At 49.9% G+C, this 21,887-nt stretch overlaps 1 protein-coding gene across 1 annotated transcript in view; it reads left to right on the top strand.

Moving 5' to 3' along the window:
- Positions 1 to 21,887, top strand: part of LOC123142594 (uncharacterized) — a 144,256-nt gene that overhangs the window by 49,988 nt on the left and 72,381 nt on the right. Inside the window, exons 5-8 of the mRNA XM_044561441.1 lie at positions 8,928 to 8,947; positions 10,322 to 10,534; positions 10,710 to 10,802; positions 11,044 to 11,158. Coding sequence (XP_044417376.1) covers positions 8,928 to 8,947; positions 10,322 to 10,534; positions 10,710 to 10,802; positions 11,044 to 11,158 — 441 coding nt within the window. The remainder of the gene's footprint in view (positions 1 to 8,927; positions 8,948 to 10,321; positions 10,535 to 10,709; positions 10,803 to 11,043; positions 11,159 to 21,887) is intronic.

Raw genomic sequence — 21,887 nt, forward strand, 5'->3', positions numbered from 1 at the left:
GGAGGCGGGGGGAGCTGGCGCCCTTATCCTCCCCGGCGCCGGCGAGGGGGTGCGGCGGGGACGGCCCCTGTTCCGACCCCGGTCGGGGGAACAGGGAAGGGGGCGAGGGGGAGTGGGAGATGGGCTAGGCCGGCTGGGCCGGGGGTCGGCCCAGTTGGGCCAGCGGTCTAGTGGGGGGGAGGGCCTTCTCTCTTTTTTTTTTCTTTGCCTGTGCTGTGTTCTTTTGCTTTTTCTTTTTATTTGTTTATTTTCTCTTCTGTTTTATTTCATTTAAAAGTATTTAGGTATTTTATAAAAATGTGTTTTCTCCACCATAATTACCATTGTATTATTTGGCACCCACCGAACATTTTTGTTTAAATTTTTGAAAACTTTTATTTTCCACTTTGATTTTAATTGAAGTTTGAACTAGGAGTTTGAAAAGAAATGTGATGCAATTGTGATCAAGCCCTGTTTAGCAACATGATTAGCTTAATCTCAGAGAGTTACTGTAGCATGATTCTCGGGGTGTTACACTTGCTCTTGCCGGTGGAGCTCTCTGGCACGTCCTCGGTGGTAGCACAACACTCCAAAAGAGGTGCGCTTGCTGGAGTGGGTGCGAGAGGTCTTGCCGGTCTTCTTCTTCCCTCCCGGGGCTTCAGCAGCAGGAGCAAGTGCCTTGGCGGTAGCTGCTGCAACTGCTTCCCGGTAGAGTAGGTCGGCACAGATCAGCGCATCCTTCTTGTCGGAGGGGACGGTGATGATGTTCATCGGCCCATGCATCTTCAGCGTGTTGTAGGCGTAGTGTGACGCCGCCATGAACTTGGCCAGTGCCGGGCGGCCGAGGATCCCGTTGTAGGGCAAGGGGATCTCGGCTACGTCGAAGACAATCCTCTCTGTCCTGTAGTTCAGCTCGCCTCCAAACGTCACAGGCAATGTGACCTTCCCCTTCGGCTGGCTCCTTCCCGGGTTGACCCCTTGAAACGTGCCCGTTTCCTCGCGGTCTCCATCAGGAATTTGCAGCCTTTTGATCACAACGGGTGAGATCAAGTTCAAACCGGCCCCGCCGTCAACCAGCGCCTTGTACACCTTGAGGTTGCGTATTGTTGGTGAGACCAACAAGGGCAAACACCCGACCGCAGTTGTGCGGTCAGGGTGGTCCTCGGCGTCAAAGATGAGGGGCGTGCTGAACCACTTCAGCGGCTTCTGAGCGTCGAACGAGGGCTCCGCTGCTGTGATCTCATGCGCCCACTACTTGAGCTGGCAGTGAGAGGTATGCAGCGAGGCGCCACCATAGACGCACATGGCCTCGGCACCATCCTAGCCCTTCTCCTTGTCCCGCCTCTCATACTCAGCTTTTTGCTTCTCAGCAAGCAGCTCGACTTGCCGGCAGTTCTGGAGGTCGTGGCCCTTGGTGCGGTGGGTCTTGTAGTACTGCTTGTCGGAGCTTCCTGGCTTCTCAGCAGCCGCCAAGGCCCGGCCGCTGGCGCACCCGGCAATCTCCTTGTCGGGGTCGTCTGCCTTGTCCTTCTTGGCGGCGCCGGTGCTGTCGGATCCCTCCACGGCAAGCACAGTCTTGCCCTTGTGTTTCCTGTTGCGACGCTGGCCCTTCTTCATCGGGGCGGCGGTGTCTTCATCAGTAGAGTCGATTTCCATGCTGGCGTCCTCGTCGGGGTACTTCCTTCCCTCTTCGGCCCGGGCGCACCTATCTGCCAGAACATAAAGTTCAGCCACATCATTAACCTTGTTCATCGCCAGCTCTTCGCGCATCTTGCGGTTGCGCACGTTCTGGTGGAACACGCTAATCACGACGACGGGATGAACATCTGGGATGTTGCACTGCACCTGGCTGAACCTCTGGATGTACTTGTGTAGGGTTTCCCCTTCCTTCTGGGAATGATATGCAAATCACTGGCCTGGGCCATGAGCTTGGTGGCCTCCGATGAAGGCTCCAACAAACTCATGGCACAAATCTGACCAAGAAGAAATGGAATCCGCCGGCAAGTGCATCAACCAAGACATGACGTTGGGCTTCAGTGCCAACAGGAAGTAATTGGCAAGCACATTGTCGTCGCGAGCTCCGGCAGCTTGCATCGCGATGGTGTAGATGCTGAGGAACTCTGACGGATGGGTCTTGCCATTGTACTTCTCGCCGAAGTCGGGCTTGAACGTGCGGTGGGACGGCCGCTGGAACTGCCGTAGCTCACGGGTGAAGGCTGGGCAACCGACCTCGTAAGGTAGGCCGCCAGAGCCCCCCGGTGCCGGGTGGTCCATTGCGGGTCCCGCCCGCTTATCCGACTGGTGGCGTGTATCGCGCCGGTGCTCGATGGTGGTTCGAGCGTCTTCATGGGCTCGCTCTCGAAGAACTTGGCGCTGGTTGCGGTGGGTCCGTGGATCGGACGACGCTATGGAGATGTTATCACAAGCGTCATCACGACGGACCGACACCCGCGACGGCGGGCATGGAGGAGGAGAGTGCACCATGGCCGCAGCTCCCCCGGTCCTCCCACCGCTGGCATGTGGTGGCTCGACAGAGCGCCGGCCCGAGGGCCCCGCCGGTCGCGGATCATCTTTATTGGCGACGGTGACGAGGCTTCGGATGGTGGCTCTCCACTCGTCGAGCTTCTCCGCAGCAGGAGGGAAGTCGAGGAGCAGCTGCGCACGCGCCAAAGCTTCTGCTGGCGTGGGTGCTGGCAAAAGCTGCATGGACCATGGCGCGCTTCGACTTCTAACCACGTTAGAAGGAGATATCACGGTCCAGTGGCTGCGTGCCATTTTTGCCAGCACTTCGGCGGGCATGCTGGACTCCTTCGTCCCACAGACGGTGCACAAGGCTCTTCCCACGACGGTGTCCAGGGTCACCAGCGTGGTGACGCTGCTCGTCGTGCACACCATGCGAAGATCACGCCGTGAGCGCCGGGGTGGGCGTCTTGCAGGTCGCCGCGCCGCCCGCAGGGGGCACAACGACAACTCTGGAGGGCCCCGCGCCGCCTGCGGGGGGCCCAGCCACGTCTTTGGACTTGGCAATGCGCGGCCCGTCGTCTGGCGCACGAGCGACGCCGCTCCCCAGGCTCTGATTGCCAGAGCGATGCTGGTGTTCGCGGGACGCGGCTTGGGTTCTGTCTGCAATCGGCCCGCTGCTCGTCCGCACTGGCACGGGCCGTTCGGCTCCCGATGAGCCGATCGCCATGATCGTCTTCTTCTTGGGAGCCATGGCGATGAAGAACTGCTAGGCTAACTGCTAGACCAGATTCTCACAATTGCGCCCCCTACCTGGCGCGCCAAAGAAGTCGGTGGGAAACGACACCTATGGGATCACAAGAATCCCTACTACGATTGGCGGGGCATGGAGTTGCGAAAAGAGCAGGATTAACAGTCAACAGAAAATCGTTTACCCAGGTTCGGGCCGCAAAGATGCGTAATACCCTAGTCCTGCTTTGGTGTGTATTTGAGAGAGTTCTTGAGCTCTCGAACTAACTATCGTGGCTGCGTCGTTCAAAACAGCCGAATCCCTCTCCAGTATGCCATGGGCCTCCTTTTATAGTCGAAAGGGGCTGCCACAGTGGCACACAGGAGGTGGAAAGGCCTACAGTACTGCGAGCTTATCGCCCGCATTACAGGACAAGACGCATTTAATGCATCTCTTAGGTGTCCCCTTGCTTTATCGGGGACGGGAACGGAGCCCGTCCCGTCCATTGCCGCCTCGCCTCGCTTCGACACGCGCCCAGGCCAGCGATGCGTGCAGTGCCATGTAGGCAGGCAGGCAGCTAAGGTGGCGCGGTGGTAGGGTCTTCACGAAGATCTGCATACCACCACGCAGGTGCTTGCTGAGTTGGCTCGGAAGCCGCCCGTCGCCACGCAGGTGCCTGCCCAGCTGGTTGAGCTAGCAGCTTCTTGGGGACGGCGGTGGAGTCTTGGTAGACGCGAGCCTGGCTGTGGCCCCGCTGATGCCCTCGGCAAGGGTCTTGTCGTGGCGTTGCAGTCGTCGCCGGCAAGGATCTTGCCGGGATCTTGTGGCTTTCCTCAGCAAGGATCTTGCCGAGGGTCGTTGTCTTCTGGTCCTCATATGATCTTGTGTGTTTATGATCTTGACAAAGATCTGCATGCCACCGCAGAGGTGCCTCCCGAGCCCTAGTTCCAGTACAGTTGTTGACGGTGCTTGGAACCTTTGGGCTCAAGGTTGGCTCGCTCTACCAGTGTTTGGGCAGGTTGCCCCGGCAAGGCTCTTGCCGGGGCCGCGGAGGCCGCCCCGACAAGGATCTTGCCGGGGGAGTCCACCTCGCCCTCTTGCTCTTTGGTGTTTCTGGTCTTGGTGTTGCCTCGACCGTCTTGTGCTTCGGCTTCTCTCCGGCTTCCCTCCTTTGCCCTGCTACGTGCGGCCGCGGCGCGCGACTCTGACTGCCTGTGCACAAGTAAAGGGGTGAAAAGGAGAGCCCCTACTTTTGTACACCGACACTCATAATGCCTAATTGGTATGTTAAAGTGTGCAGCGAGGCGCGAGGCGATGATACCTCCCAGGATGGGACCCTTAGTACGGTTCAGTTTTAACCGCTTGGCAACAATAGCGCCCATACTAATAGTGTTATCACGGAACAAGGCATGGCACAGAATGATAATATCAGGGGCACTGAGGTTGCCACAGTTTCCGCGACCAATTAAGCATCTACTAGCAAATATTGCAAAGTAACGTAGAATAGGAAAGTGTATGCTAGTAATTCTTGCATCAGAAACCTTCCTGATTTCCCCTACAGCAATTGTATCAATAAACCCCTCCACATCGTTACGATGTGGTTCCTCTACGCTGCCCGAAAAGGGCAACTTGCAAACCTCACAAATTTCATAAAGGGACATCTCCTTATACTCATCATATAAATAAAAATCCACCGAAGGTGGTGACCTGCTAGCATGAAAATGAAAATTTTGCACAAAGATATTAGTGAGTAGGAGATACTGTTCGCGCTGGTCGCGGAGGAAGTCGGTGAGGCCCGCATTCTCAACCAACTCATAGAAATCATCATAAATCCCGGATGCTCTCAAGAACTCATCACAAGGCCATTCACACGGCCGAACCTCCGCGGTGCGAGGGATATTATATTTGGGCTCTTATCTTCTTCACTTTGCTTATCCTTCGAGCTTCGGCTCGAAGAGCCCCTCAAAAATCTCTTCATCATTTTCTGAAAATTTCTTAAAATTTTAGTAACTTCAAATAAAAGTGAACCAAACTCAACAAAATTGATAGCAACTACTCCCACAAGTGCCTAGAGACTATATCATGCATTAGAACTACTTGGGACCAAATAAATTTGACATGCAAGCTCAAGAACAGGGTCACCTAGGCAGCAAAAATTTGCAATGAATAAAGCACTAGAACAAAAACTAATTGGACCATTGGAGGAGCCACATACCAAAGAACAATCCCCCAAAGCAGTTTTGTGAGTGGAGCTTTGAGCAAGGAGATCGAAAATGGCAGCAAGATGAGCTAGAACTCGTGCTTGAGCTGGCTGGTGATTTTTTTGGGAGGAAGAAGGAGTCTGTGGTGGCTGGAATAAGTGGAGGGGAGCCACCATGGGCCCACAAGGCAGGGGGCGCGCCCTGGACCCTCGTGGCCAGGTGCTTTCTCCCCTGATGTGTTCTCAGTGCCAGATATTCTTAAATATTCTAGAAAAAATCATATTTCAATTTCAGGGCATTTGGAGAACTTTTATTTTTGGGGTATTTTTTATTGAATGGATAATTCAGAAAACAGGCAGAAAATACTATTTTTGCTTCATTTAATCTAAATAACAGAAAGTAAAAGGAGTGTACAGAAGGTTGTGCCTTCTAACTTCATCCATCTCATGTTCATCAAAAGGAATCCACTAACAAGGTTGATCAAGTCATGTTAACAAACTCATTCCGAATCGCATGAATTCGGAGAAATTTCGAATAGCACTAAGTTACCTCAACGGGGATATGCACGTCCCCAATAATAAGAATATCATATTTCTTCTTGACAGTAGGTAGAGGAAATTCAAAACCTCCAAAAATAATCAATGGTATTGTTCCAATAGAGTTTATACTATGAACTTGCGGTTGTTTCCTCGGAAAGTGTACCGTATGCTCATTACCATTAACATGAAAAGTGAAATTGCCTTTGTTGCAATCAATAACATCCCCTGCAGTGTTCAAAAAGGGTCTTCCAAGAATAATAGACATACTATCATCCTCGGTTATATCAAGAATAACAAATTCCGTTAAAATAGTAACGTTCGCAACCACAACAGGCACATCCTCACAAACACCGACAGGTATAGCAGTTGATTTATCAGCCATTTGAAAAGATATTTCAGTAGGTGTCAACTTCTTCAAATCAAGTCTACGATATAAAGAGAGAGGCATAACACTAACACCGGCTCCAAGATCACATAAAGCAGTTCTAACATAGTTTCTTTTAATGGAGCATGGTATAGTTGGTACCCCTGGATCTCCAAGTTTCTTTGGTTTTCCACCCTTAAAAGTATAATTAGCAAGCATGGTGGAAATTTCAGCTTCCGGTATCTTTCTTTTATTTGTAACAATTTCTTTCATATACATGGCATAGGGATTCATTTTAAGCATATCAGTCAAACGCATACGCAAAAAGAGATAGGTCTAATCATTTCAGCAAAGCTCTCAAAATCCTCATCATCCTTTTTCTTGGATGGTTTAGGAGGAAAAGGCATGGGTTTCTGAACCCATGGCTCTCTTTCTTTACCGTGCTTCCTAGCAACAAAGTCTCTCTTATCATAACGTTGATTCTTTGATTGTGGGTTATCAAGATCAACAGCAGGTTCAATTTGTACATCATTGTTATTACTAGGTAGAGCATCAACATGAACATCATCATTAACATTATCACTAGGTTCATGTTCATTACCAGATTGTGTTTCAGCATCAGAAATAGAAATATCATTGGGATTCTCAAGTGTGTCAACAATAGGTTCACTAGAAGCATGCAAAGTCCTATCATTTTTCTTTTTCTTCCTTTTAGAAGGACTAGGTGCATCTTTATTAGTTCTATGAGAATCTTGCTCAATTCTCTTAGGGTGGCCCTCAGGATACAGAGGTTCCTGAGTAATTTTACCCCCTCTAGTTGCAACTCTAACAGCAAAGTCATTATTCTTACTCTTTAATTCATTGAGCAAATCATTCTGAGCTTTAAGTACTTGTTGTGCTTGAGTGGTGACCATAGAAGCATGTTTATTAATAAGTTTGGGTTCACCTTTAACTCTAGACATATAATCACTCAAGTGTTCAATCATATAAGCATTGCGTTTTAATTGTATACCAAAATAAGCATTGAAATCTTCTTGCTTAACCATAAAGTTATCAAACTCATCCAGGCATTGGCTAGCAAACTTAGTAGGCGGGATTTCAGCTTTATCATATCTATAGAGAGAATTTACATTTACTACATGTGTCGGGTTAGCAAGACCATGTGTTTCTTCAACATGCGGTAAATTAAGACCATGTATTTCTTCCACAGGAGGTAAATTCTTAACATCTTCAGCTTTAATACCTTTTTCTTTCATAGATTTTCTTTGCCTCTTGCATATCTTTAGGTCTGAGAAATAGAATACCCCTTTTCTTCGTAGTTGGATGAGGAGTTGGTTTAGGAAGTGTCCAATTATTTTCCTTTGCCAACATATTATTCAATAGAATTTCAGCTTCATCAACAGTTCTTTCCCTGAAAACACAACCAGCACAACTATCCAGGTGGTCTCTGGAAGCATCGGTTAGTCCATTATAAAAGATATCAAGTATTTCATTTTTCTTGAGAGGATGATCAGGCAAAGCATTAAGTAATTGGAGAAGCCTCCCCCAAGCTTGTGGGAGACTCTCTTCTTCAATTTGCACAAAATTATATATATCCCTTAAAGCAGCTTGTTTCTTATAAGCAGGGAAATATTTAGCAGAGAAGTAATAAATCATATCCTGGGGACTACGCACACAACCAGGATCAAGAGAATTAATCCATGTCTTAGCATCACCATTTAAAGAGAACGGAAATAATTTAAGGATATAGTAGTAACGAGTTTTCTCATCATTAGTGAATAGGGTGGCTATATCATTTAATTTAGTAAGATGTGCCACAACAGTTTCAGATTCATAGCCATAGAAAGGAGCAGATTGAACCAGAGTAATTATCTCAGGATCGACAGAGAAATCATAATCCTTATCAGTAACAAAGATAGGTGAAGTAGCATAAGCAGGATCATATTTCATTCTAGCATTCAGAGATTTTTCTTTCAGCTTAGCTAATAATTTCTTAAGATCGCTCCTATCATTGCAAGCAAGAAAGTCTCTAGCAGTTTCTTCATCCATAACATAACCCTCAGGCACGACAGGCAATTCATATCTAGGAGGAGAATCTTCATCATCACTTTCATCAATATTATCAGTTTCAATAATTTCATTCTCTCTAGCCCTAGCAAGTTGTTCATCCAGAAATTCACCTAGTGGCACAGTATTATCAAGCATAGAAGTAGTTTCATCATAAGTATCATGCATAGCAGAAGTGGCATCATCAATCACATGCGACATATCAGAGTTAATAGCAGAAGCAGGTTTAGGTGTCGCAAGCTTACTCAAAACAGAAGGTGAATCAAGTGCAGAGCTAGATGGCAGTTCCTTACCTCCCCTCGTAGTTGAGGGATAAATTTTGGTTTTCTCGTCTTTCAAGTTCCTCATAGTGACCGGTAGATATAAATCCCAAGTGACTCAAAGAATAGAGCTATGCTCCCCGGCAACAGCGCCAGAAAATAGTCTTGATAACCCACAAGTATAGGGGATGGCAATAGTTTTCGAGGGCAGAGTATTCAACCCAAATTTATTGATTCGACACAAGGGGAGCCAAAGAATATTCTCAAGTATTAGCAGTTGAGTTGTCAATTCAACCACACCTGGATAACTTAATATCTGCAGTAAAGTATTTAGTAGCAAAGTAGCGGTAACGGCGGCAAAAGTAACAGTGATAGTTTAGTAGTGATTGTAACAATGGCAACGGAAAAGTAAATAAGCGAAGAACAATATGTGAAAAGCTCGTAGGCATTGGATCGGTGATGGAGAATTATGTTGGATGCGATTATTCATGCAACAGTCATAACATAGGGTGACACAGAACTAGCTCCAATTCATCAATGTAATGTAGGCATCTATTCCGAATATAGTCATACGTGCTTATGGAAAAGAACTTGCATGACATCTTTTGTCCTACCCTCCCGTGATAGCGGGGTCCTAGTGGAAACTAAGGGATATTAAGGCCTCCTTTTAATAGAGTACCAGACCAAAGCATTAACACATGGTGAATACATGAACTCCTCAAACTACGGTCATCACCGGGAGTGGTCCCGATTATTGTCACTTAGGGGTTGCCGGATCATAACACATAGTAGGTGACTATTGACTTGCAAGATAGGATATAGAACTCACATATATTCATGAAAACATAATAGGTTCAGATCTGAAATCATGGCACTCGGGCCCTAGTGACAAGCATTAAGCATAGCAAAGTCATAGCAACATCAATCTCAGAACATTGTGGATACTAGGGATCAAACCCTAACAAAACTAACTCGATTACATGATAAATCTCATCCAACCCATCACCTTCCAGCAAGCCTACGATGGAATTACTCACGCACGACGGTGAGCATCATGAAATTTGTGATGGAGGATGGTTGATGATGACGATGGCGACGGATCCCCCTCTCCGGAGCCCCAAACGGACTCCAAATCAGCCCTCCTGAGAGAGATTAGGGCTTGGCGGCGGCTCCGTATTGTAAAACGCGATGAATTCTACTCTCTGATTTTTTTCTCCCCGAACATGAATATATAGAGTTGGAGTTGAGGTCGGTGGAGCACCAGGGGGCCCACGAGGCAGGGGGCGCCCCCCAGGGGGGCGCGCCTCCCACCCTCGTGGACAGGGTGTGGGCCCCCTGGCCTTGATTCTTTCGCCGGTATTTTTTATTATTTCCAAAAATAATATCCGTGAAGTTTCAGGTCATTCCGAGAACTTTTGTTTCTGCACAAAAATAACACCATGGCAATTCTGCTGAGAACAGCGTCAGTCCGGGTTAGTTCCATTCAAATCATGCAAGTTAGAGTCCAAAACAAGGGCAAAAGTGTTTGGAAAAGTAGATACGACGGAGACGTATCAAAGTGAAGAATTTAAGAAAAGCAACATAAGATAGGACAGCTTTGTTCGCGAACACAACATTTCTGTATGGACAGATATGCAGATATCTCTTCTTTTATTCTTATTTATGTACTTAAACTCTACATCTATATTGTGATTCTTACACATGTTTTCCATTCTGCGTAGATAAAGTACCACATGGACACTGAAGCTGCACCAGTTACGAAGGCTTGTACACAAATGATGAAGTCAGCAGTACGCCAGCAGCAATACAGGCTCAAGAAGAAGTATTTTGATCCTTTCCCTCTCAATTTGGTGACGAGAATTTCTCCTGTCAAATCAATGACTGATGACCAATGGAATGCCCTTGTGGAAAGTTGGAAGAATCCCACAAAAATGGTACACTTCTTCCTGAAAACCTAACTCTTTTCTTCTACTCCCTCCGTCCCATAATATAAGATGCTATTACAACCGATATGTGAGTATCGGTTATAATAACATCTTATATTATGGGACAGAGGGAGTACATGCTAACCTACAAAGTGCCTTACTTGTATTTGATCTTTTGATGCAGGAGATCTCTCAAAAGAATAAAGCGAACCATGCTCAAGTTAAGTTCCATCAAACAACTGGTTCGCGCAGCTATCCTGTGCATTGTGTTAATTTGGTAAGTCAGACCTATGGTTGTAGATTCTCCACCTGTCAAATTTTGCTTATACATAGTTATTGTATATATTGTTTCCTTGGCTTCAGCCAATAAATGCTTTATCTAATCACTGGTATCTTATCCTGAACAAATGGACAAAGGAAAGTTCACTTTGTATTGTATATGTTCTTTCTTCATGGTCACTGAATCTGAAGTGGCGGTAAATACAAAAGTAATCTTGTTGCATATATGTTGTTTTTAGGGAGAAAAATACAAAGATGAAGAACCCAATGCATTGGATTTGTTTAAGGAATGCCATTACAGCAACAAGAAGAAAGGGTACACAGACACCGTACAATCTGCAGTTGTAAGTCAGGGTTTGAAGTGTGCTAACCATTTCAGAATGCTTATTTTTTTTCAAGAGATCTAGCAGTACAATAATCAATAATTATAAAGTTAGCCTAAACAGAGGTAGAAGAATAATTTGAATTTGAAACAATGAAGCATGTATCACTTTAATAAAACGACTAGATATTTTCTCAGTATTCTTTGCTTCTTACATGAATATGATCCACTTGGCAACCGTTGAATGTTTTATGACACCTTCATATGTTATCTACAAAGACAACAATTCATACATGGGTTCAATTTATTCTGTCCATATTTTGGGCAGTTTTCATACTGTGTATGCCCATGCTATATTTGTTCTCATGATTTCTTAGAAAATTACTTGAACTTAATCTTTTGCACAATTAGACGTCATCACCTATACATCACATACATACATGTGATTAAACCAAGTGAGATCACCTATTTGCACTGGCGGAGCTACGTGAGGAAAAAACGTGCCATGGCCCACCCTGCCCAAAATAAAATAAATTTACTTCTGCTGAGTCCACTCCCTGAGATCTTATGGGTTTCACCTCTAGCCTACCCCAACTTGTTTGGGACTAAAGGCTTTGTTGTTGTTGTTGTTGTTGTTGTTGAGTCCACTCCCTGAGCAGCATGCATGAGATACTTTTCTTCTTGCCAGCCTGAATGCACAACGGTCTTTGCTGTTGTTCGCAGCCTGAATGTGTAGCCCAGTCTACGAGCAGAGCAGACCAGCACGCCTCACATCTAGCAGTGCATCATCTAAAATTCACAATAGCAATTTTCCTATAGGCTACAGAAATTAGAGAATCGCAATTCAGAATCCCAGTACACACACATTTCTGAATTTTAAATCCGTAGGAAATCCCCCATAGGTGTAATGTGCTCTTTGCAGTTACAGATTTGGTAGCATGAATTATTTCATCAACTACTGCTTACAAACATTACAAATTTTAAATTCAGATACTAGATATTTTGCCATGGGCGAGGCCAGTCAGTGAACAATTAATTTGGTTTTTAAAAGAAAGAGAGATGGTTCAGAATTGTGATGGTTTTCAAAATAATTGAGTGCTGACTAATGCCTTAGAACTAATATGGTTTAGAATTTTTCTTTTGTTTTCCTTTTGGCTGGCCCGCCTAGCTATTTCATCGTAGCTCCAACACTGCTTATTTGTCTTGGACCCAACTAGCTAGCGGCAAAGCAACTCTGGATCTGGACTCTCGCTCTCTTCTTATTGCTTTCACACCTTAGATGTCCTCTGCTTCCTTCTCCACAGGTTCAGCAGTGATACATGGATGCATTATTTAAGTATTTGATTACCCAATCGAAAATAATTAGTTTCCAAATTACAAGCACATAGATGCCAGATTATAAGATCTTACTTGCCGGATTTCAAACACATAGTTGTCATATTTTAAATATGCTTAGTTGTCTGATTATAAGTACTCACTTACCAGATTTAAACATAATCCGTACTCCTATATAGTATACCAGTATCAAGTTATATAAACCATTGGATCTTTGTAATCAAATGGCTCAAATTCAGTTGCTGTAAATAGAGGACTACGGGGCCATGTATAGACCACTGGATAGTGTATTCTAACGAACCAACACGCAGGGGTTGCTTTAAATTCGCAGGGATAGTATACGTGTATCAAATAATTCTAATGAATCTGGCGTGTGCGAAAAAGAACTCTGCTGCCATGTTTCTATCGATTTGAATTACCTTTCTTTTACCCCCCGCTGCTTGTTATTTTTACGACATGCAAATCTTGGTATCCTTTTTTGAAACCTTTTACTATGCTAAAGAACACCCCAATATGCATGCATGATTTTCTTTATTATTACTGGTGCATGAGAGCCCGAAGGCTGCTTTGCTACTTCTTTTTGTAAAAAAAGACCCTCGGCCTCTCCATTTTGCCACTTCCACTTATGAATTCGTTTTACAAATATTATGGCCCAACTTTTCCATTGTTCTCACAAACAATCTTTTATGTAAATATCTAAATGATCAGATAGACTAATCATTCTATGCATGTATGTGTATGGACTTTACTTGAAAAAAGAATTTAATAAATACTAACAACCTAATTATGTAGTGATTAAAAATGCCTTCAATCCCTCTCAACATACAACATTTGGAAAAAAAATCCTTAAATCTACACATGCATGGCACGTACCTTTTACTAGTTAGTTTTTGAAAGTGCTAGTTATCGACTAGAGGGGGGGTGAATAGGCGACTTTTATGAAAGTCTTCAAAACATGAAAGTTTCAAAGACAAACAATAGAAATGAACCTATTGATATGCAGCGGAAGGTAGACTACACTAGATACAAGCCATAGTCAAGCAAGTAATGAAGCTAACGCACGAAGACTATTAGCAGCCAGGTAGTATGGATCAAGATGGAAGATGGTATGAAGCCAAACAACAATAGTCGTCACACAGTGAAGTCAAACAGATCAGGCAAGCATGCAAACGACTTCACGAAGACAAACTGTAAATAAGTGACAACTATACATCTGGTTAGGGAGGAAGAGATAGAACTAGTTGCTTGGAGAGGACAAGGATTTGTTGGACCAGTTCCAGTTGCTGTGACAACTATACATCTGGTTAGGGAGGCTGAGATTCAACTCAGAAGATCGCATCTGCACCTTATTCCCCTTGAGCTAAGGACACGTAGTCCTCGCCCAATCACTCTGGTAAGTCTTCAAGGTAGACTTCCAAACCTTCACAGACTTCGTTCACCGGCAATCCACAATGACTCTTGGATAATCAGAACGCGACGCCTAACCGGCTGGAGGATTCACAATCCTCAAGTGTAACAAGTCTTCAAGTCACGCGGACAGAAAGACTTCAGTGATGCCAAACACTCTTTGGGCTCTGGGTGTTATGGGCTTTGTCCTCGCAAGGATCTCTCTCTCAAATGCTTCGGAGGTGGGTTGCTCTCAAATGACAAAAGCCGTGCACTAACTCTGAGCAGCCACCAATATATGGTGTAGGGGGTGGGCTATTTATAGCCACTAGGCAACCCGACCTGATTTGTCCGAAATGACCCTGGGTCACTAACGAACTGACACGTGTTCCAACGGTAAGATTTCAAACACATGCAGCAGCTTGACTTGGGCTACTAGTATAGCTGACTCATCCAGCTCTGGATAAGATTTGCTCTCATTGTCTTCGCTCGAAGACATAGGATTTGGTTGAGCATCACTTCAGTCACTCTGACTTTGTTCACTTGGACCCCACTTAACAGTACGGTGGTTCCTATGACTCAACAAAGAAGAAAAAGGAAACTATGAAACAACTATGTCTTTGCACTCCATAGTCTTCACGTGAATGTCTTCTCGAGTCATAATCTTCGTTGTGAATATCTTCACATACCACCATTGTCTTCAATGTCTTCACACATTTTTAGGGGTCATCTCCGGTAGGTAAACCGAATCAATGAGGGAGTACTACCTGTGTTATCCTGCAATTCTCACAAACACATTAGTCCCTCAACCAAGTTTGTCGTCAATACTCCAAAACCAACTAGGGGTGGCACTAGATGCACTTACAATCTCCCCCTTTTTGGTGATTGATGACAAACTGGTTGAAGTTTTCAACGGGGATAAAAGTATGTCAAATTGTAAAGGATTGAGATATTGTCTTCGTAAGTAGCAAAAGGCTCCCCCTGAAGATGCGCATATAAGTGTTTTGCTTTGGAATGCAAATGCACATGGCAGGTTGTACTTGTGGAGATCCTCTTCAACTTATGAAGACAATTCATCATGCATGAAAAGATATAACGAAGATAATGACATGCATAATGTAAAATGGACGTCTGCAAAATGACTTCGTGCGGAATTTATCGTCGCACATACGGAATTTATCATCGCATCACATAGTTGACAGAAAAGGTAGCAGACGTGTCGGCGTCCTGGGAACGGGGGTCCCCAGACTTGCCTGCCTGCGGCCCACGGCATGGCTGTGTGCGTGGGCCCGTATGGCCCATCTTCATCAACAAGGCGTTCAAGACCCTCGCGAGGGGCCAAGCCTCGGGAGGCGGACGACACAAGACCTCCTCCTGAGCTGCGTCACCAGGTTGGCTCGCGAGGAGCGGAGAGATCAAGGCAAGGCAAACCTCGCGAGGTTCTCGTGACGTGAGCCATGACGATCAAGATCAGGCGGGCGACAGGCAGGCGCCAGCGCGCGTAGTGACCTTGTTTCCCCTTTGTTGCTAAGAAAGCAAGCGTAGGCGCGGAGTATCGAGGTGTCAAGCAAAGGTTTCCATGTCGGTGCAAAGAGACCAAGACCAGCAGGACGGCAAGACGGAGGTCACCATGGAGCCCAAAGCGGCGTCACCACCAGAGCCTTTTGCAGGCGAAGACCGTTTTGTCAGGATAAGCTGTACTAGCTGTCCCCTTTCAAATTGGCCGTTGTTGGCTCCCTTCCCGCTCAATATGTTGGGAGAGGACCAGGGCCTATATAAGTAGGACTAGCCACCACCGTAAAGGAGAGAGGGACTCATTCAGAGACGGATCAATCTGATCTCGAGCCAACCCTTAGTCACACAGAGCACAAGAACACCTCAACCTCAGGAGGCTGTTCTTCCCCTTGTACCGTTCATCCATAAGCCCAAGAGGCAATCCACCACCACCACACTGGAGTAGGGTATTACACCACAACGGTGGACGGAACCAGTATAAATCTTGTGTCTTTCATGTTATGCGTTCGTCGAGTTAGCCCTCGAGATCTTAGCGAAGCTAGGACGTGGATCGGTAGGGGGAGATCTTCGTGCGCACCCCAGTGTTCGAACCTTGAGGGTTTTCCCGGAACCCGTGATCCGACATTTGGCGCGCCAGGTAGGGGTGTGCCGTAGCTTTCCGTCCGTCGATCTGCGCTCCGTCGCCGCCGTGCTCCGCCCGCATGGCAGGCGTCTCGCTCCCAGCTCTGACGACAGGCGCTGACGACGGGGACAGGGGGCTTCGAGCCCTGCCCCCCGCCTTGCGGCAGGTATGATGGCCGCCCAAGTTCAAGCTGGAGATGCCGCCGCGCTACGACGGCGCAGCGGACCCGTCAGCTTTCCTGCTAGCATACGAAGAGGCCGTCTTCGAGGCTGGAGGGGACGACAAGGTCATGGCCAACTGGGTTCCCATGGCCCTCGCTGGCGAGCCGCGCACCTGGCTGCTCAACCTCCCTGGATCCACGTTGGCGTCTTGGGAGGAGTTGCGCGGTCTCTCAGCGCGTTACGCGGTGCCGGCGCACCACGCGGTCGCGGCCTTGCTAGGCGGCTCTCAAGCACCGCCTTCGGATCACCATATCAAGCCATTCCTTCGCCAGATCGGCGCTGCTTCCAAGCGCTCGGGGGCTCCGCCGGGCTGGGCCGCGCCCAAAGCCGACCTCACCTTCGACTCAGAAGACCACCCCGTCATCACCGCCGACTCGGGCGCGCTCCCGATGCTCTGCACGCCCACCATCTGTGACGTGGCCGTCACCAAGACCCTCATCGACGGCGGCGCCGGCCTCAACATGCTCTCCGTGGAGGCCTTCAGCCTTCTTCATGTGCCGCTCGAGCGGCTCAGCCTCAGCAAGCCTTTCTCAGGAGTTGGCGGCGGTGTCGCCCACTCCCTGGGGCAGATTCGCCTCCCTGTCACCTTCGGCATGCGCGACAACTACCGCACCGAGATGGTCGACTTTGACATCACCCGGATCGGCCTCCTGTATAATGCCATCCTCGGGTACCCAGCTCTGGCCCAGTTCATGGCGGCGACCCATCCGGCCTACAACCTCATGAAGATGCCTAGAAGCAAAGGCGTCCTCACCGTCAAGGGGGACGCCAAGGAGGCCTTGACGGCGCTTAAACTCGCCCTCAAGACCGCCGCGGCGGCGCAGCCCGCCGGTAAAGGCACCCCCAAGGCCAAGGGAGCTGCACCAACCAAGAAGAAGCAGCTGTTCACCCAAGACAAGGCGGAAACCAAGCAGGTGCCGGTCGGTGAGGATGGGTCCTCAGGAGGCACCTTTACCATAGGTGCCGGCGTCGACCCAGGCCAGGAGGAAGCATTGGTGAAGTTCTTGCGCGCAAACAAGGAAATATTCGCATGGGAACCCAAGCAGCTGGTGGGGGTCCCAAGAGAGGTGATTCAGCATCACTTAAGGGTGTGCCCCAATGTGTGCCCCATGAAGCTGCGGGCGAGACGGCAGTCCACGGAGAAGCAGGCCTTCATCATCCAAGAAACCCGCAAGTTAGAGGCGGCGGGTGCCATTCGCGAGGTTCGGTACCCCGAATGGCTGGCAAACCCCGTCGTTGAGCTGAAGAAGGTCGGGAAGGAGCGAATGTGCGTCGACTTCACCAACCTCAACAAGGCCTGCCCCCAAGATCCGTTCCCGCTTACACGCATCGACCAGATCGTCGACTCCACCGCCGAGTGCGACCTACCGTGCTTCCTGGATGCGTTTTCAGGGTATCACCAAATCAAGATGGCGGTAGAAGATGTAGAGAAGATAGCCTTCCTGACCTCGTGTGGGGTGTACTGCTACACCTGCATGCCCTTCAGACTGAGCAACGCGGGCGCGACCTTTCAGCGTTTGATGCACATCGCCTTAGGGCGGCAGCTCGGGAGAAACATGGAGGCCTACATCGATGACATTGTGGTGAAGTCTCGGGAGGCAAGAACCTTGATCCAAGATCTGGAGGAGACCTTCGCAAGCCTGCGCCAGGTGAACTTGCGACTTAACCCAGAGAAGTGCGTGTTTGGTGTCCCTTCTAGCAAGCTGCTGGGGTTCCTCGTGTCCCACAAAGGGATCGAGGTGAACCCGGAGAAGATCAAGGCCATTGAGGACATGAGCCCACCGCAGACCCTCAAGGAAATGCAGAAGCTGGCTGGTCGGGTAACTGCGTTAGGGCGCTTCATCTCCAAGCTGGGAGAGCATGCCTTACCCTTCTTCAAGCTGACGAAGAAGAAGGGCCCATTCGAGTGGACCCCGGAGGCCGATCGAGCTTTTCAAGACCTCAAGAAATACCTGACCAGCCCTCCGGTGATGGTGGTGCCACGACCTCTCGAGCCTCTAATACTCTATCTTGCCGCCACCCCGTACTCCGCCAGCGCGGCGCTGGTGGCGGTTCGGGAAGAGCACCAAGCCAAGGGCGCGTTGCGCCAAGCTACGCCGCCATCCGGGATGACGTAAGATCAGGAAGGCGCAGCAAGAGCCGTAGCGGCATCAACAGAAGACCAAGCTCAGCAGGACGACGTCGCCAAGATTCCCGCAAGTGATCAGGCGTCGGGAGTTCCACCACCTCAGGAGACACCCCAACTTCCGCAAGACACGAGCCTCACCAACGCGCCAGCCCTCGTCGAGCACCCGGTGTATTTCGTCGGCACGGTGCTGCGAGACGCGAGAGCACGATATCCCATGCCCCAGAAGCTCCTGCTCGCGCTCTTGGTGGACTCACGCAAGTTGCGGCACTACTTACAGGGCCACCACATCAAGGTCGTCTCAGCCTACCAATTGGAGAGAGTGCTCAGGAGCGCCAACTCTGCTGGAAGGGTCGCTGAGTGGAACATCGAGCTGCAGGCATTCCAGTTGGAGTTCAGCACTACCAAGGTCATCAAGGGAGCTGCACTCGCTGACTTCGTGGTGGAATGGACGGATGCCCCGACGCTTGAAGAAGGAGAAGACCGGTCCACCTCGCCGGGGAGCGAGGCGCCAGATGGCTGGGTCATGTATTTCGATGGCGCCTTCGCGCACTAGGGCGCGGGGGCCGGAGCAGTACTCATCTCGCCCACTCAGGACAAGCTCTACTACACTGTGCAGCTCTGCTTTCAGCAGGGTGAGAAGGTCTCCGACAACATTGTAGAATACGAAGGCCTCATAGCTGGCCTGAAGGCTGCGGCAGCTCTGGGGGTGAAGCGCCTCACCGTTAGAGGCGACTCGTAGCTCCTCGTCAACTTCTCCAACAAGGTATACGAGCCGAAGGACGAGCACATGGAGGCATACCTCACGGAGGTGCGCAAGATGTCGAAGTAGTTCCTGGGCCTAGAGTTGCAGCACGTGCCCCGTGGCACCAACAAGGAAGCTGACGTCATCGCCAAGAGGGCATCCAAGCGGCAGCCCCAAGAGCCCAGCGTCTTTGAGGAACGGCTCTTCAAGCCATCAGCGACACCACCACTTTCAGGAATAGCTCAACCTCTGGAGGAGCTCCCGCAGCCGCCTGCCACAGGAGCCCAGCCTGTGGCCCGACCTCAGGAGTGCGCCTACTCTTGGCGCTCGAACCCCAAGAGGGATGCTGGACCAAGGAATTCAAGGAATTCCTGATGCAAGGGGCGCTACCGGAGAAGGAGGACGACGCAGAGCGCGTGTCCCGGCAAGCCACGGCATACTTCATCTGGGACTGTGAGTTGTACAGGAAGCGACCAAATGACGTTTCACTGCGTTGCATCTCTAGAGACCAGGGGAAGGAGTTGCTATCTGATATACACGGAGGGGACTGCGGGCACCACTCGTCATCACGGACCCTCCTCGGCAAGGCATTCCGCAGCGGATACTACTGGCCCACGGCGCTCAACGATGCAGCCGAGCTGGTGAGGTCCTGTGAAGCCTGCCAGTTCCACGCCAAGCAGATCCATCAATCGGCTCAGGGCCTCCAGACCATCCCACTCACATGGTCGTTCGCGGTCTGGGGGCTGGATATCTTGGGCCCGTTCCCTCGAGTGCCTGGGGGCTACCGCTACCTCTACGTTGCCAATGACAAGTTCACCAAGTGGGAAGAGGTGGAAGCCGTCCGCACCATCCCAGCTGGTTCCGTGGTCAAATTCATCAAGGGTCTCGTGAGCCGCTTCGGAGTCCCCAATCGCATCATCACTGATAACGGCTCGCAGTTCACCAGTAATCTCTTCAAAACATACTGTGCTAACCTTGGAACGCCGATCTGCTACGCTTCGGTGGCGCACCCCAGGAGCAATGGTCAGGCCGAACGCGCCAACGCGGAGGTCCTGAGGAGCCTCAAGACCAGGACTTTCAAGAAGATGCTGGAGGCCTGTGGCAGGGGCTGGTACGACGAGCTCCAGTCCGTCCTGTGGTCCATCCGTACCACCGCCACCAAGCTGATGGGCGAGACCCCGTTCTTCCTCGTCTACGGGGCAGAAGCAGTCCTCCCTCACGAGGTCAAGCATCGCTCCGCACGGGTCCTGGCGTTTGATGAAATGCAACAGGACGCCACGCGGGGGATGGACCTCGTGCTGGGGGTGGAACGCCGCCCCGAAGCCGCGCTACGGGCAGCAAGGTATCAGCAGGCGCTGCGGAGATACCATTGCCGCAACATCCGCTCCAGGACGCTTGAGGCGGGCGACCTCGTCTTGAGGCGGGTCCTCTCTAGGGAGGGGCTGCACAAGCTCTCACCCATGTGGGAGGGCCCGTTCAGGGTCGTCCATGTCTCCAGGCCTAGCGCCGCGTGCGTGGAAACACATGACGGGGTGCCCATCCAGAACGCCTAGAACATCCAGCACCTCCGAAGTTCTACCCATGAAGCAAGGCCCAGCGCCTGTGAAGCAAGGCCCAGTGCTTGTGAAGAAATGGCCAGTGCCTGTAAAGAAGGCCCGATGCCTATCAAGAATCGCCGCCCGTGACACTCTCACGTAATAATGAGTGGCGCTGTACACGCCCCGGAGTCTCAGGAGTGCCGCCCTCGGGCCTCAGGGGCTCCCTCCCACATCTTAGTGGCAGCACTTAGCTCCGCGCTGGTGAGAAGACTTGAAGACTAGACTAGGTGCCGGACGCGGCTTTTCATTTGCTTTCTGTAGTTGGCTCACCTTCTTTTAATCGAAGTTTGCTTCTGGTGTTCCTTGCTGATTTGGTTTCGTCGCCTTTTGCCGCTATTTCCGACTCTAGTTAACCTATGTTCTCTCTCTCTCTCGCATACCTCGCGAGGGGGCTAGGCAGGTGCCCTCGCGAGCGTTTTTCCTTCTCTCTGCCTTCCGTCTGCTTTCTCGCAAGGCACCCTCACTCGAGCCCACAAGCTGGCGCATCTCTCCTAATCCGTGCCCCTCGGGTACCATGATATGTAGTGCTAGGTCAAAGCTTGGGTGAATGATAAGTCTCCTAGCAAGCTTCCTAACGAATTTTTTGCAGTTCCTGAGCGACCGCTAAGTCAAGACGGGCACGAGGAAACAAGTGCCTCGTGAAGAGGAGGCTACCCCGAACGCGCCAAGCTAAGTTATCTCTGCACAAAATAACGACACAGCACGGAAGCAACAAACTAGCATAATGATTGAGGAATCATAGTTCGATACACGCCCCTCCGGGCCCATACTGGTTTCATTTTTGATGCAGGAAGAAAAGGAAGAACAAAACAAAAGAGGAGCTTGCCCCCACAGCGGTCCACGGGGGCAGGCCCTGGGCGACGTCCTGAGCTTAGCCGGCTCCCTCCTTGCGCTTCACGGAGGCGCGGCGATGAGACGACCCGCTACCACTTTCGAAGCGAGCTTGGCGGCGTGGTGGCTGGTCGTAGCCGCCACTACTGAAGCTGTCGCCGAGAGAAGAGCCACCGTAGCTGGACGAGGTGCGGCCGATACCTAGGGCGGGCTCGCCCTCGTCCTCGTCGCGGCCGTCGCCAAGGCCGAGCACCTCCTTGCCCTCGTTCACCTCGGGGCAGCACCCGGCGCGGCAGCTGTCCTCCCCGAACACCCTCACATAGAGAGTCACGTCACCGTCATACTTGAAGTGGAGGGTGCACCGCCTGCCCAGGCCGCGCGCG

This window comes from Triticum aestivum, chromosome 6D (assembly GCF_018294505.1).
Source record: "Triticum aestivum cultivar Chinese Spring chromosome 6D, IWGSC CS RefSeq v2.1, whole genome shotgun sequence".
Lineage (NCBI taxonomy): Eukaryota > Viridiplantae > Streptophyta > Magnoliopsida > Poales > Poaceae > Triticum > Triticum aestivum.